General features: G+C 52.4%; 6 protein-coding genes across 6 annotated transcripts; 4 read left to right on the top strand and 2 right to left on the bottom strand.

The window, feature by feature from the left end:
• Positions 1–1,812: 1,812 nt before the first annotated feature.
• CC1G_15408 (hypothetical protein) lies at positions 1,813–2,748 on the bottom strand. Its single transcript, XM_002910084.1, has 2 exons — positions 2,447–2,748; positions 1,813–2,392 (listed from the first exon to the last, which is right to left on the bottom strand). The coding sequence occupies exons 1-2, from the start codon at positions 2,690–2,692 to the stop codon at positions 2,333–2,335; spliced, it is 306 nt and encodes a 101-aa protein (XP_002910130.1). The 5' UTR covers positions 2,693–2,748; the 3' UTR covers positions 1,813–2,332.
• A 346-nt stretch (positions 2,749–3,094) lies between these two features.
• On the top strand, positions 3,095–4,578 carry CC1G_08483 (BEM46 family protein; the record flags this gene model as incomplete). Its single annotated transcript, XM_001834786.2, has 9 exons — positions 3,095–3,133; positions 3,189–3,225; positions 3,281–3,352; positions 3,412–3,572; positions 3,626–3,753; positions 3,811–3,845; positions 3,928–3,998; positions 4,054–4,119; positions 4,183–4,578. 9 exons carry the CDS (start codon positions 3,095–3,097, stop codon positions 4,576–4,578), a joined length of 1,005 nt encoding a protein of 334 aa, XP_001834838.2.
• A 1,277-nt stretch (positions 4,579–5,855) lies between these two features.
• Positions 5,856–6,914, bottom strand: CC1G_15407 (hypothetical protein; the record flags this gene model as incomplete). The annotated part of the gene is made up of 6 exons (XM_002910083.1): positions 5,856–6,072; positions 6,214–6,343; positions 6,412–6,468; positions 6,576–6,670; positions 6,722–6,816; positions 6,861–6,914. The coding sequence occupies 6 exons, from the start codon at positions 6,912–6,914 to the stop codon at positions 5,856–5,858; spliced, it is 648 nt and encodes a 215-aa protein (XP_002910129.1).
• A 424-nt stretch (positions 6,915–7,338) lies between these two features.
• CC1G_08482 (hypothetical protein) lies at positions 7,339–8,272 on the top strand (the record flags this gene model as incomplete). Its single annotated transcript, XM_001834785.2, has 5 exons — positions 7,339–7,456; positions 7,513–7,594; positions 7,671–7,828; positions 7,891–7,997; positions 8,063–8,272. 5 exons carry the CDS (start codon positions 7,339–7,341, stop codon positions 8,270–8,272), a joined length of 675 nt encoding a protein of 224 aa, XP_001834837.2.
• Positions 8,273–9,334: 1,062 nt separating this feature from the next.
• Positions 9,335–11,034, top strand: CC1G_08481 (hypothetical protein; the record flags this gene model as incomplete). Its single annotated transcript, XM_001834784.1, has 8 exons — positions 9,335–9,377; positions 9,427–9,579; positions 9,642–9,839; positions 9,888–10,107; positions 10,162–10,348; positions 10,406–10,481; positions 10,543–10,889; positions 10,948–11,034. 8 exons carry the CDS (start codon positions 9,335–9,337, stop codon positions 11,032–11,034), a joined length of 1,311 nt encoding a protein of 436 aa, XP_001834836.1.
• A 560-nt stretch (positions 11,035–11,594) lies between these two features.
• CC1G_08480 (hypothetical protein) lies at positions 11,595–12,303 on the top strand (the record flags this gene model as incomplete). Its single annotated transcript, XM_001834783.2, has 3 exons — positions 11,595–11,670; positions 11,727–11,807; positions 11,879–12,303. The coding sequence occupies 3 exons, from the start codon at positions 11,595–11,597 to the stop codon at positions 12,301–12,303; spliced, it is 582 nt and encodes a 193-aa protein (XP_001834835.2).
• Between the last annotated feature and the right edge of the window lie 282 nt (positions 12,304–12,585).

The raw sequence follows: 12,585 nt of genomic DNA, 5'->3' as shown, positions 1-12,585 counted from the left end.
CCGAGCGCCGAGCCGTCGCAAGGGAGATTGATTCGTCGTCCGAAAGCAGGCACATAGATTCGAAAAAAGTTGCTCCCAAGATGAAAGCGTCGTTCCCAACAGTCTGAGGAAGTTCGAACTTCGAATCCAGGAGGCCAAGGATCCATAGAGTCCGATCGACTCGCCATTCGGTTGTCACTGTACAGTACGTGCAGTCAGAGGACGAGGTAACATCGCAAATAGCCTCGAGTCTCGACACCAATCCGTAAGGCACGCGAGCAAGGAGCTCAAACGAGCGGGAAGGTCCAGGGGACAATCGATCCATGTGTAGAGTATTCCATTCGCCATGCCATCGGTCCCAGCCTGTACGGACTGTCGGGCCCTAAATCAGCGGGCTTCTGGCTGCATGCACGACGTCGACGTCTCTCAGCCCTGTCTACTTACCAACTCCCAACTCCGACGCCCTGGCCAAGAGATTAAAAACCTGCCTTCAGGAAGAAGTCCACTTGCCTAATTCGTCGTCAACCTTTCCCCATCCGGGAGTGAGCGAGCAAGTGAGTCTGACATTGACATTGTCCAACGCTGACAGTCGCACTCTACGATGTGTTGACGTACATAGTCCTGTCTGGACATATGCTTGACCGGTCTGACACTCTGACCGCTCAAGACCCTGCAAGTGACCGTTGACGCGCGTCAAGCCGTGAATGAGTGCACGTTGTCCAACTTGAATGAACCTGAACTTGGACGTACTGTAAGTCCAACCCGTACCTGGCTATGACGTGGCATGGTCGAATGGGACAGTGTCCGTTGTATCAGGTCCCGTCGGTACAGAAGGATTTATCGGCGCGCAAGGGACGAGTTAGGCATAAGTTACCGATACCCCGCTCGAAATTCCAGATCGAACATCGGTTTATCCTGCAGATAAGACAGTAATAAGTAAAGATTCTGCATTCAACTAGGTAAATGCAGACTGAGGAGATGATCCATACCGTCGCCCAAGAAGTAGTAATCCAGGCGGTCACCGTCAGCCGGACCCAATCTCCACTGCGAGCAAGTCCAAGTCCGTTCGAGGATGAAGCCAAACCCAAACCCCAAACCCGTAACTCGAAAATCCCCAACCTTGGGACTCGCACATCCAAAGACAATTAAAAGCTAGACCCCGAAAATCCTATTCTCGAGGATCACCCGGTCAATCACTATTACCCCTACCTTAATTCTAGTCGACAGCGAAAAAAGCCTATTCAGCGGTGATGTGGAGTCGGCGGTGAGATATTCGAATCGGCAGAGAAGTAGCGGACTCACCAGTGAGGCCTTGATGCCTGAGGCAGTCGAGTGAGTCAAGAGTGAGAAAGTCTAGACAACAGCGAGAGCAGCGAAAAGGTAGGAGCAAAGAAAGTAGGCTTGGTTTTCCCGCCACTCACCAATGAAAGATAACAGCGACAGCAGACAGCGTCAATGAACCTTCCTTGACCACTTCCCCGCCGTTATCGTTGTGAGACCGAGTTCGAGTAATGAGGAGCGCGGGAGAACTTCATCCTTCCAATATATGCACACCGACTCCAGCGGATAGAGCGCACCCTTTAGAATCCGAGGACACGAAATGTTTATTCGGCACTCTGCCTGTCACCACCTGGGGGCAGTCTCGAAGTTGGCCGGCGCCTGTGCCAGCACGCATAAAAGCTTGTGATTGAAACTCTAGAGCCTAGATTTTGAAGTTTCGTGCGGTGGCGGCGGATTCAGGCCGACCACGGTAATTTTCGCTGTAGTTTCGAGTACCAGATGAGGTGAGAAATGGGTCGAAGGCCGATGGTTGTGTGGCTGTAACCTCTAGGAAGACCTGACGGACATTGGAGAAGTAACAAGCACTGGATGAGAAGGGCTTGGCCATCTCAACGCAGAGGATTGGGTACTCGTGTTCGTGTTCGTTGTGTGGCTGCAGAGGTTTGAAAGCGAAGCCCTGAACGGTCGGGTGGCTGAAGGAGAACTGGATCGTTCAAAATTCAATGGTTGGGTGGCTGGAGAAGCCTTGTGCTTGGGATCTCTCGGGCCTTGATAGTTGGGTGGCTGAACAAAGTTCAGAGCGTCAAAGTATATGGGAAAGATCGAGGTATGGCCTTTTGCGTTCATAGGTGATCACGGAAGCAGGTTGGGCATCCAGAGCATGTACAAGCATCGCCGTTGCTGAGACCCCAAAGTGTGCGATGTTGCGTCAATGCCCAAGAAATGTATGTCACCCCGTCATAGAAATCCTATTGGATGAAGCACAGGACACCCTAATCCTGAGACAGGCAGTCAGCGCCCGTGCCTAGGGAGACGTCACCGAGCGCGCATCGCTCGAAAAACACCTCCAGGTTCAAATCGAATGTTCTGATTCTGCCCTCCTCCGGAACACGACGGGGTTTAGAGTCACCGGCTTTCAAGAGTCACTGGTCATGCAAGAGATGCTAGAAGACCAGAGTTTACTCACCGGTATGTACACCGGTGTACGGCGACGTCGACAGCCCTTGTCGTTCAGCTGTCCACAAGTTCGTGCCTGGCTTCCAAGGAGGGTGGTGAGGATGATCGTGGTGCAGGGCCTAACAAAACAGAGCAAGTCGAGGACAGGATTTGGTTTATCACAGAAGTCCGGAGAAATGCCTTCGGGAGGAACACGGCGAGAGTCAAAGAAGAGACTGTGCGTCACGGGTCTCTGGTCTGGAGGACGCTGTATCATTATGCCTTCAACTGGAGAAACGGGTGCCAAGCGTCGTCAATCGATAGCGGTGTTACGTTGTTCAGTCAACCAGAGCAAATTCTCCAGTAGCCCGTGAAAAGTTCCTTGTTGTTCATCGTCGTGAGCGACGACGTCCACGACGAAAACCGATCGCGGTGTTTGTCGCTATTATGCAGCAGCCTCCCATCCCGAAGCCGTGGAACCGCGAGACGCCGCTGACGGCTGGCCTCCTCCCCTCAGGCACGACTCATCTCGCGGGTAAACGTGCCCCATTTATCATCTCCCACACTGGATCCAGCCCAGCCTCCGAGTTCGAGTAGCCCGAGTACGAGTTCGAGTTCGAGGAGTCAGAGTACGCAGGAGCAGGTGCCCCAACAACCAAAGACGACCACGAACAACGCCATGTCGCGCTTCCTGCCGTCTCTGGAAGGGTTTGTGAAGGTGTGTGGTATTCATCTGCTTGGTTAGCGTGTTTCTGATTGCTGGGTGGGGGTAGGGAACGGCGGCGACGGCGGCTACGTTATCCACTGTTGGTGTGTATAGATCATGTCGTTGTGTGGAAAGCGTCCATGAATTGTGGTGTGATAGGTGCTGGACTGTTGTGGTACGGCCAGAACTACCTCATATACCCCTCGGCATTTCCCCCAGGATCAAGAACAGGTTGGTCCATCCTCACCACCTCCCCTCCACACCATAACTCAACGTACCATGTCCACCAGAGGTCGCAAACCCAGGCCAATTTGGCATGCCCTACGAAGATCTCGAGTTGAAGACACCAGACGGCGTGATACTCAGGTGCTACCTCCTGCCCCAGCGAAAAGACCTCTCGAGTCACCCAGAAGCTACTTATCTCGATGAAGACTTTGCCTCGGACGAAGAAGTGCGTCTTCAGTGTTGTAGTGTGCGGCGCAGTTCTTACATTCGTGCAACTAGATCATCGCGAGCCGGCCGACTGTTATCATGTTCCACGGGAATGGCGGGAACCACGGACACCGAATACCACTCGCCAAGGTGTTCTACATGAGGATGCGGTGTAATGTGTTCATGATGTCCTACAGAGGGTGCGTACACATCTATCTCTCCCCACACTATTTCCTGAAACCAACTCGCTCGTGCAGGTACGGACTGTCAGAAGGATCCCCGTCTGAAAAGGGTGCGTCTCTCTGGCCTTGGTTGCCCTAACCACGCCCGAAGCCTCGCCATGACGTCTAACCACACGACACCCTAAATTGCAGGGCTCCAAATTGATGCCCAGACAGCCCTCGACTACCTCACTGGCGACCCTGTCTTCTCGAAGACACCGATCGTGCGTAAAACCCACAGAACCGTGTAGCCAGCTTCGTCTCACGCCCGGCCGACAGATTCTGTATGGTCAGTCAATAGGAGGGGCTGTTTCTATAGACCTTGCAAGTCGGAACCCGAGCAAGGTTCGTCCACCTTACCTCCTCTCCCTAAAAACCTTTACCTACTCAACCAACCTTCTCCCACAGATTGCAGCTCTCATCCTCGAAAATACCTTCACCTCCCTGCCCAACCTAATCCCACACGCCCTCCCCGCTCTCTCCTCCGTCTCCTTCCTCTGCCACCAGAAATGGGACTCGATAAACAAGATACCCCTTATACCCGCTACGACGCCTATACTGATGTTGAGCGGGATGTTAGATGAAATTGTGCCGAAGGAGCATATGCGGGCGCTTTGGGAGGCGGTTGCTAAGCGTGGGGAGAAGAAGGGGAAGAATGGTGGGAATGGAGGTAGCGGTAGTGGGAGTGAGAGCGAGCAGCCTGGCCTGGAGAGGGCGAAGTATATGGAGTTTGATCTTGGTGGTCATAGTGCGTACTCTCTTCCCGTTCATTCGTTGGAGTTGTGGCATTTACTGAACTCTTAATTCCAATTTGTGGCGTAGACGACACCTGCGTTCAACCAGGCTACTGGGCTGCGATCATCGAGTTTGTGAATAGTCTTGGCAAGTGCGCGCAGCCGAGGGAGAAACCTGAAGTTCAGACGACGAGACGAACGACGCCTTCGAGTACGCTTTCGAAGCCGTCCTTATAGGTGGATACGGTGGGACTGCACTTTCGTACTCAGATCTTGACGCTAATGTTAAGTTCTTTACTTTTTGACTTTACACGGCATCCAACTACCTACGTACCTCCCTTAGTCTTTTGGAGTTCCATTTTCTTGATTTGTAGCACATGCTCTCTTTGTACCCGTACTCTCGACCCTTTATATCCCCTTCGCGCTCTGTACTTTATGATTTTTGAGCACTTTTTTTTGTTCGTGTTTCAGTACACAGTACGATTGGTACATAGATCCACGTTCCACTTGGTACGCCTCGGTCTGGTTTGTGAGTGTCTAGCTGGAGTGGTGATCGCCAAAGGCGACAGGGGCATCTGGTTCTTGGCACGACGCGTCAGGCGTCGGTCCACCACGCGCCGCGGCGAGGGCGGGAACATTAGGTCAGCACCGCCGATGCCGCTGCTCCCCATTACTTGATGGCCTTCAAATTCACTTGTGGGAAGCGGCCGCCAGGCGCCGTGTTTCCGAGCCAGAATGGCCCGCACTAGATCTACTACGCCTCACGCGCACTGCGCAAGCCGCTGAGAGCGTTGGATCAGAGACCGGCAACTGTCAGTGAGCTACAGGAAGGAAATGAAATATCTCAGAAGGGCTTACCAGCACTGCGCTGCATTGCTCATGCGCACTGCGCAAGCTGCTGTTTGCTTATATTCCGTCTGGCCTTTGCGATAGGCTCGTTCTAAGGATTATTTACCCTCAATGCCATCACTCGCAAATCCATTGAGTAGCGCTTGGAGGGATGGCTCCCGGAGATTTATACCAAAACAAGTAACTTCGGAGATCCGATCACCGAGTGCCGGTCGAACGTAGGTTGATGCTGCTGTCTGAATGAACCCGATCCATTCTGGCTCGGAAGGGCACGGACAGCAGAAAAGAGACAAATGCGGGCAGAAAGGGAAAAAAAAACGCGGGCGAAGGCGATGAGGCACAGCGACGCACGAAAAAATAACGCTGGTTGGGGCGGGCATGGCGACAGACGCAGTGATGCTACAGGATCAACTCCGGGGAGAGAGCCGAGGGCCGGTGGGAGGGTCGCTGATGGTGCTGTACAAATGAACCCGATCCATTCTGGCTCGGAATTCTTTTTCATTTTGACCACGGATGTCCTCTTACATCGAACGAATGAGCGCTCAGAAATGCATTGCCGACTGCCCATGCCGACCTGTCGTTGGCTTGAAACCCGGGTTCGAAACCGCGACCGGGCCCATCAGTGACCTCATCAACCCGCTCTGGGCCGGGGAAGGCAATACCGAAGACTTTTCTCCCTTCTTTCATCCCACCCAGGGCGAATGGCCAACCTGACCTGCGCTGCACGATGGCACATTGGGAAGAGCGCGAACTTTACACAGCTACTCCAGTACAAGAATAGTACAAAGAATTACTCGTGGGACAAACGGCGGCCACCAATGTATTTTCGTCGACGCAGAGGAAGACCAGTACGTACAGAATACCACTGAGTTGGAATGTCCGGCGTTGCCGGAAGTCCGGCAGAGCGGCAGCGTCCGTGAGTCCGGCCGTCCGGCCACGGTCTAACAACGTTTCCAACGCGTTTCGCTGCGCCTGGGGCCGTCCACCTAGCTAAACGCTATGACAGGTGTACCCAGTGCCCAGTAGACTAGAAATAACAACCTATATAACCCACCGGTACGTGCTACCCCTGGGTTTAGCGCTCGCGACATGTTCGTGTGCCTTGGAGCGGCTGGCTGATTAGTCAGTCCCCGCCCGCTCCAGGTAAATTCGATCCAGCACCCACTGGGAAGCCTCAGTCCCGTTAGAAATATGTCGGACAGGCCCAAGTAGGCATACCTAGGCAAGCTGCTTCCAGTGTACGCCTCTGGATCCCGGGAGCCTCAATTTCGCCCCTTGAATCCGTGCTGACTAATCCCGCGCCTTCGAAGCCTCTGTTGGCCGCTGTCTAGATCTAAATAACTGCCCAGAAACCTCATACCTACTCGTAACTCGTAAGTACCCTCGCGTCTCTCCCGTTTTCTTCTCTATTCAGCCTTGCCAGACTGCCGGACCACCCCCTGCCGGACGCCCGGACTGACTGACTGCCGGTCATTCCAATTCCCAAGTGTTCTCAGTACGTACGGAGCGCGTCATGGAGCTCAGATTCGGGTCACACTGGGCACTGCACTGGGGCATCTTGGATCTTGGTCTAACAAAGTGCGGTCCCGGAAACAGGCTTTGGACTCGAATCTGTCAGCGTATGAAATCCGTAATCCACGGTTGGCACGCGGTCACGTCTGGTCATTGAAATTCGTCATCTTACATTGGTTGGGGCGTTCCCATATGGCTTGCTTCTGCCCTCCTCTTGTCTCTGCCTTTAATTTTAGACCTGGGTCTCATGGTCCTTGCGAACCACAGAAGCTGGCACCGGCTCCAACGGAGAGCCTGCTTTTGCTCTCACCGTCTACATTCTGGCTCTTCTGATGAACGAACACTTTTACACCGCCCATTATCTTCTCCGACTAGAGTCTGGTTCACGAGACCAGGCATATCAAGTCTTTCTGTTTATAAAAGAGTGAGACTCGTAGATATTAGAAGGTGAGCGCGGTTCCTTACCATGATGAACCGCATCTCGGCACTCGCTCTTCTGGTTTGTCTCGCTCTTCCAGCTTTCGCGACGATTCAGGACTCCATTACCAAGTTCCCCAAAACTGACTACGACTTTGTAATAGTCGGAGGTGCGTACAGTATCCACCGTGCCTTGCACCCTTTGTCCTCACCCATCGTCTTCCAGGAGGCCAGGCGGGATGCGTAGTGGCTAACAGACTAACGGAAAACCCTCGATTCAACGTCCTGGTCATCGAGGCAGGCCCGAGGTTTGTTGTTCATCTCGATGAGTCTACTCGAACGAACTTACTGGCCATTCATTAATATTCATTCTGAATCCTCCAGCCACGAGAACGTCTTGAACGCGCAAGTACCGGGGTTTAGTCTTGAACTCCGAAATACCACCTACGATTACAACTACACGAGTACACCTGTACCGCATCTCAACAACCGAGTTTTTTCGGTGACCCGTGGGCGGATTCTGGGGGGCTGTAGCTCGCACAGTGAGAATTCAATGGCTCGGCTTGTTTTGAAATTCCGTATTCACCAACCTCGTCGATTGTAGATGGGATGTTCTACACCCGTGGTTCTTCCTCTGACTATGATCGATGGGCTACCGTCACCGGTGACCCAGGGTGGTCTTGGAAGAAACTCTTTCCCTACATTCTCAAGGTCAGCACGTTGATGTTTTTTTTTGGAAGTCGTGCCGTCAGCACTAACACAACGCCGTTATCCAGAACGAACGTTGGGTTAAGCCAAATCGCGATGTGGATATCACAGGGATGTACGACCCAAAGGTCCACAACACCAAGGGGATGACCTTTGTCAGCCTCACGAACTTCCCAGACGATTCCGATGCAAAGATCAGGCAGGCTGCAGACGAAATTGGAGGCGATTTCGGATGGAACGTGGATTACAATAGTGGGGATCCCTTGGGTGTCGGATAATTCTATTGAGAAACCCGGTATGAGCCTAGAAACCCGGGTCTACTGGGCACCCTGGGGTCCCAACGACTTTTACTCACCGGCGCCCTTATCGCCAGACCCCCGATGGCTCTTCCGTCATTGATGAATGGTGGCCGAGACTTTGAGCCATACCGTCCGTGTCTGATATGTCGGTGATCCGGAGGCTGGCTGGTCCTAATACTAGGTACTGTCATCGCACCATACCTCGGCCACCCCCATCTTTCGGCCACTGTCACAAATGTCACATCCGGCATTAGCCTGCCGCTCAGGCTATAATTGAAACTCCGAGCTTTCGTCCACAGAAGACGCGTCGGAGACCGTAAATCGACCAGATGTTCCCACAATTTCGTCCTGTTATCAGCGGCTCCTTCGGCCAGGCGTGACAAAGCGTGACATTTACCCCTCCTCCAGAAACCTCACTTCCTCCTCGATTTCGCTCAAATAAAACTCACTTTCATCATTAATACGTACAGGATAGGCCGTATCTACAGAAATTTTGAAAGAAATTGACCGACTTTGAGGAGATCTGGAAAAGTGGCCGAAAGATGGGGGTGGCCGAGGTATGGTGCGATGACAGTACCGGGAGATGCAGAAAGTCGACGTTTGATGTAAGTCTAAGTGGAGACAGCTCCACTTGAGAGGAGAGTCCCAATGCTGGTTCTCCTTATTCCAAATTAGGATGTTGGGTGCTTGAATCGCGTCGAATAGAATCATTCGACGAGGCTCGGGGCCATGGTCATTTTTCTGGCGTGTAGGACCACAGTATCTCTAACATAATATGGGAGCCAATCATGCAACTTACACACCATTTCTTTTGTGTAATGCGCAGCCTCAACCAGTGGAATTTTTTTCCCGCGTAAAAATTATGTTTAAAGAGTGAGATTTATAAGGGTTGCGAGTGCCCCAGGACATGGCTACTCGAAATGCCGATGTACAAGCCGTGTTAGGTGGGAGACGATGTGGTATAGGTCGGGAACATGGTCACAATCAGACCCAAGTCGTACATGATTTAGCGTGTTTATTATCCGTAGTGGGGACTCTGTTATGATCCAATATCTCCTTTCCTTCGATTTGGTGCTAGATAGCGGTACGGGTGACTACTGAATCAACGAGGCCCGGGCGCTTATTAACCTAAGGGCCGACGGCCATCAGTCACCATACTACCGACGTTCCCCGCAGGTACGGAGAGTTCGGCCGGCACGGTGCCCTCGAAGAACCCTCGCATACCGGGGTTCTTATCGAGAAACCCCTCATACCGGGTTTCTCAATAGAATTATCCTTGGGTGTCGGTCAGTGTCATTGGATATCTATCGAGCCGAGCACAAGCGCTGACTCGACTATCGATGACTAGGATGGGGACAATTCACGATTGGCAACGGAGAGCGGAGCAGCGCTGCAACCGCTTACTTGGCACCGAAGTACCTCAAGCGCAGGAATCTTCACGTCTTAATTAACCATCGCGTTACCAAGCTCCTCCAGACGGGGCATGATGGCGGGCACGTTCCAACCTTCCGCACTGTCGCTTTCCAGGAAGAGATGAACCCTTCTGGTAAGCCCCACCCCGTTTCCATGTCGCAAACTTGCTCACCCTTCAAAGCTCCGATCCAGGAGATTACGGCCAGGAAGGAAGTCATCCTATCTGCAGGTGCCATTGGAACACCCCAGGTCCTGCTTCTATCTGGAATTGGTGACGCTGCGGAGTTGGAAAAACTAGGGATCCAGCCCAAAGTCGATCTCCCCAGTGTCGGGAAGAATCTGACGGAACATCCATTCGCTGCATTGTTTTGGAAACTGGGTATCAACGGCACCTTCAACTCGTACGTTGGCTGCTTCTCCGACCCACCATAAGCTAACCTGCCATCTTCGCTCAGTTCTGCCGACCCCACTTTACCTGACCAATGGTTCCAGGAGTGGCAAAACTCACGGACTGGCCCGCTGACCTACACTCACGGCAATGCCGCTGCCTGGACTAGACTTCCCGACGACTCCCCAATCTATAGTCAACATCCCGATCCCTCTTCTGGAAGCAATACGCCGCAGTTTGAGCTTTACATCGCCGTACGTACCTTGACCGTCATTCCAACGATGCTCCTCTGGGCTGATAAATGTGAGCAGGGTTATGGACTGTACCCTATTCCGGGACCGCTTATGGTCGCTGGTGCCATCATCGTCCAACCCGGCTTAGAATCCCGTTCGTCTTTCCTCCACTGTGTTCTTTGAATGTAACCCCAATCGCCCTCTTAATGTTGCAGGTGGATCAGTCAAACTTGCTTCAACCAGCGTCGACGATCAACCACTCATCGACCTCGGTATGTTGAAATCCGAGTTTGACTGGTACGGCCTTCGAGAAACCATCAGGGCGACCAGGCGGTTCTTCAGCGCTCCGGCATGGGAGAGTTATAAGCTTACGTTGGAGCCACCTTTCAATACGGATGTCGATGAAGAACTTGATGAGGCCATCAAAGCCACGGTCAACAGCGGCCTGCATCCCGTTGGAACTGCGTCCATGTCCCCGAAGGATGCGCAGTGGGGTGTTGTGGATCCCGATCTCAGAGTGAAGAAGGTGAAGGGGTTGCGTATCGTAGACGCGTCGATTATGGTGAGTGCTTTGAAGTCGATATATATTAGCGGCCAGGTAACTGATGGAACTTTTGAAGCCGTATATCGTGGCGGCCCATACCCAGGCTGCTGTTTATGCCATTGCAGAGCGCGGCTCCGACCTCATCAAGCATGCGTGGAAATGATTTGTTGGTCCTCTCCGTACTCTCTGTCGTTCCAATTCTCGGTATTGTACATTGAAATTACTTTTTTTTTTTTTTGACTTATCCTTCATCAACAGAGAAATGTATTTTATTTCGTTCACAGGAGATACTTGTTGGCTTGTCTGTTTCGGTATTTGGCTTCAAAACCGGATCGAGTCCATTCTTGGAGTTCCAAGTAGCAGTTCAAGTTCGCGTTCGAGTGAGAGTTCGAGGAGTCCGGGTACGGGGGAAGCTTACATCCTCCCTGGTGTACGGAGGGAGGCATGACCTCAACTGCGGCTGATTAGAGACATGTCCAGGACAAGGATTCGAGGCACAGTTGATCAGCCACAAACGGCCTCATGGTTCTTGGCGCGTCCGCCTGATTGATTACAGACGCGTCGACGCGACACGCGTTTTTCCTTCCCCTTTGTCTCGGACACCAAACACTTTGCCACTAAACCGAACGCGCTACTTGTCCTTTCTATTTCTATCTTCTTTGCCTTTCTCCGAGCCATACGTTTCGACATTCCCTCTCCGTGCAGATCGACAAGTAAAGGCATATGGCGGGTACACGAGGCGATTGGGCTTGCAGTTCAGGCTCCAGCTCGAGAACAAAGGACGACGATGGTGATAATGGTGAGATGCACCTGGAAGGACTCTTACCGTAGAGAGAATGCTAACTCTCTGGATAGGATATTGCTCCAATGGGACTGTGAACCGTCTCTTCGGTCACGCGATGCACCAGTATGTCAATTTGGAGGACAGTGTCAAAGGTGCGTCCTATTACTATCCTTCTGTTTCCACAATCCACACAGAGGAAACTTACAACCACCTCATGCCACAGACCTCCAACAGCGATCGACCCTCACCCGAAAAGATGTCGACTTCATCGAGAAAGATGTCAACAGGCACGAAAAGAGGCTCATCAGAATCGAGGAGGACCTCCCCGATCTACGCACAGAAGGACAACGAATTGAAAGGAAAATCGAGGAAGAGACGAAGCGTCTAGTCGACGAGAACGGGCAGTTGAAAGAGAAGTTGGAAGGCGGTTTCGAGAGGCTGAAAGAGTTGGAGGAGAGGATGAAGGAAAGGGTGGGGCAGTTGGAGGAAAGGGTGGAGGAGATGAGTGATCGCTTGGAGGAGGTGGAAGTGAAAGGGATGTTGCTGGAGGACCGGCAAGCGGATGTCGAGAAGGCGTATAAGAGGGATAATAGGGCTAGGCTGTTGATTTTGGTGGTTATCACGGCTCTCGTCGTTCTGTGCTGCTAAAACCTCGTATCCTCGACCTTAGGAACATCTCAATCGTAAATCTATGCAACCGAATTATATATATTTTCTATCTATGGATCACCACCACCCATGTCATCGCTTTCTTGTTCCGGGCTGTGATTGGCTTTCGGAACCGAACCGCCCCTGTGGCTTTTCCATCCTTCCAGGTTGTCCTTTGAATTCGACGATTCGGTGGAAGACAAAGGAACGCGACATGATATAAGGGTACGCGTTCTCTTCTGTGGCGGAAGCCACCTCTCTTTTCTCTTCTTTCACTTCCCG

This window comes from Coprinopsis cinerea (assembly GCF_000182895.1).
Source record: "Coprinopsis cinerea okayama7#130 chromosome 12 map unlocalized cont3.12, whole genome shotgun sequence".
Classification (NCBI taxonomy): Eukaryota; Fungi; Basidiomycota; class Agaricomycetes; order Agaricales; family Psathyrellaceae; genus Coprinopsis; species Coprinopsis cinerea.
The sequence above is the reverse complement of the archived record's forward strand: the minus strand, read 5'-3'. Positions and strand labels throughout refer to the sequence as shown.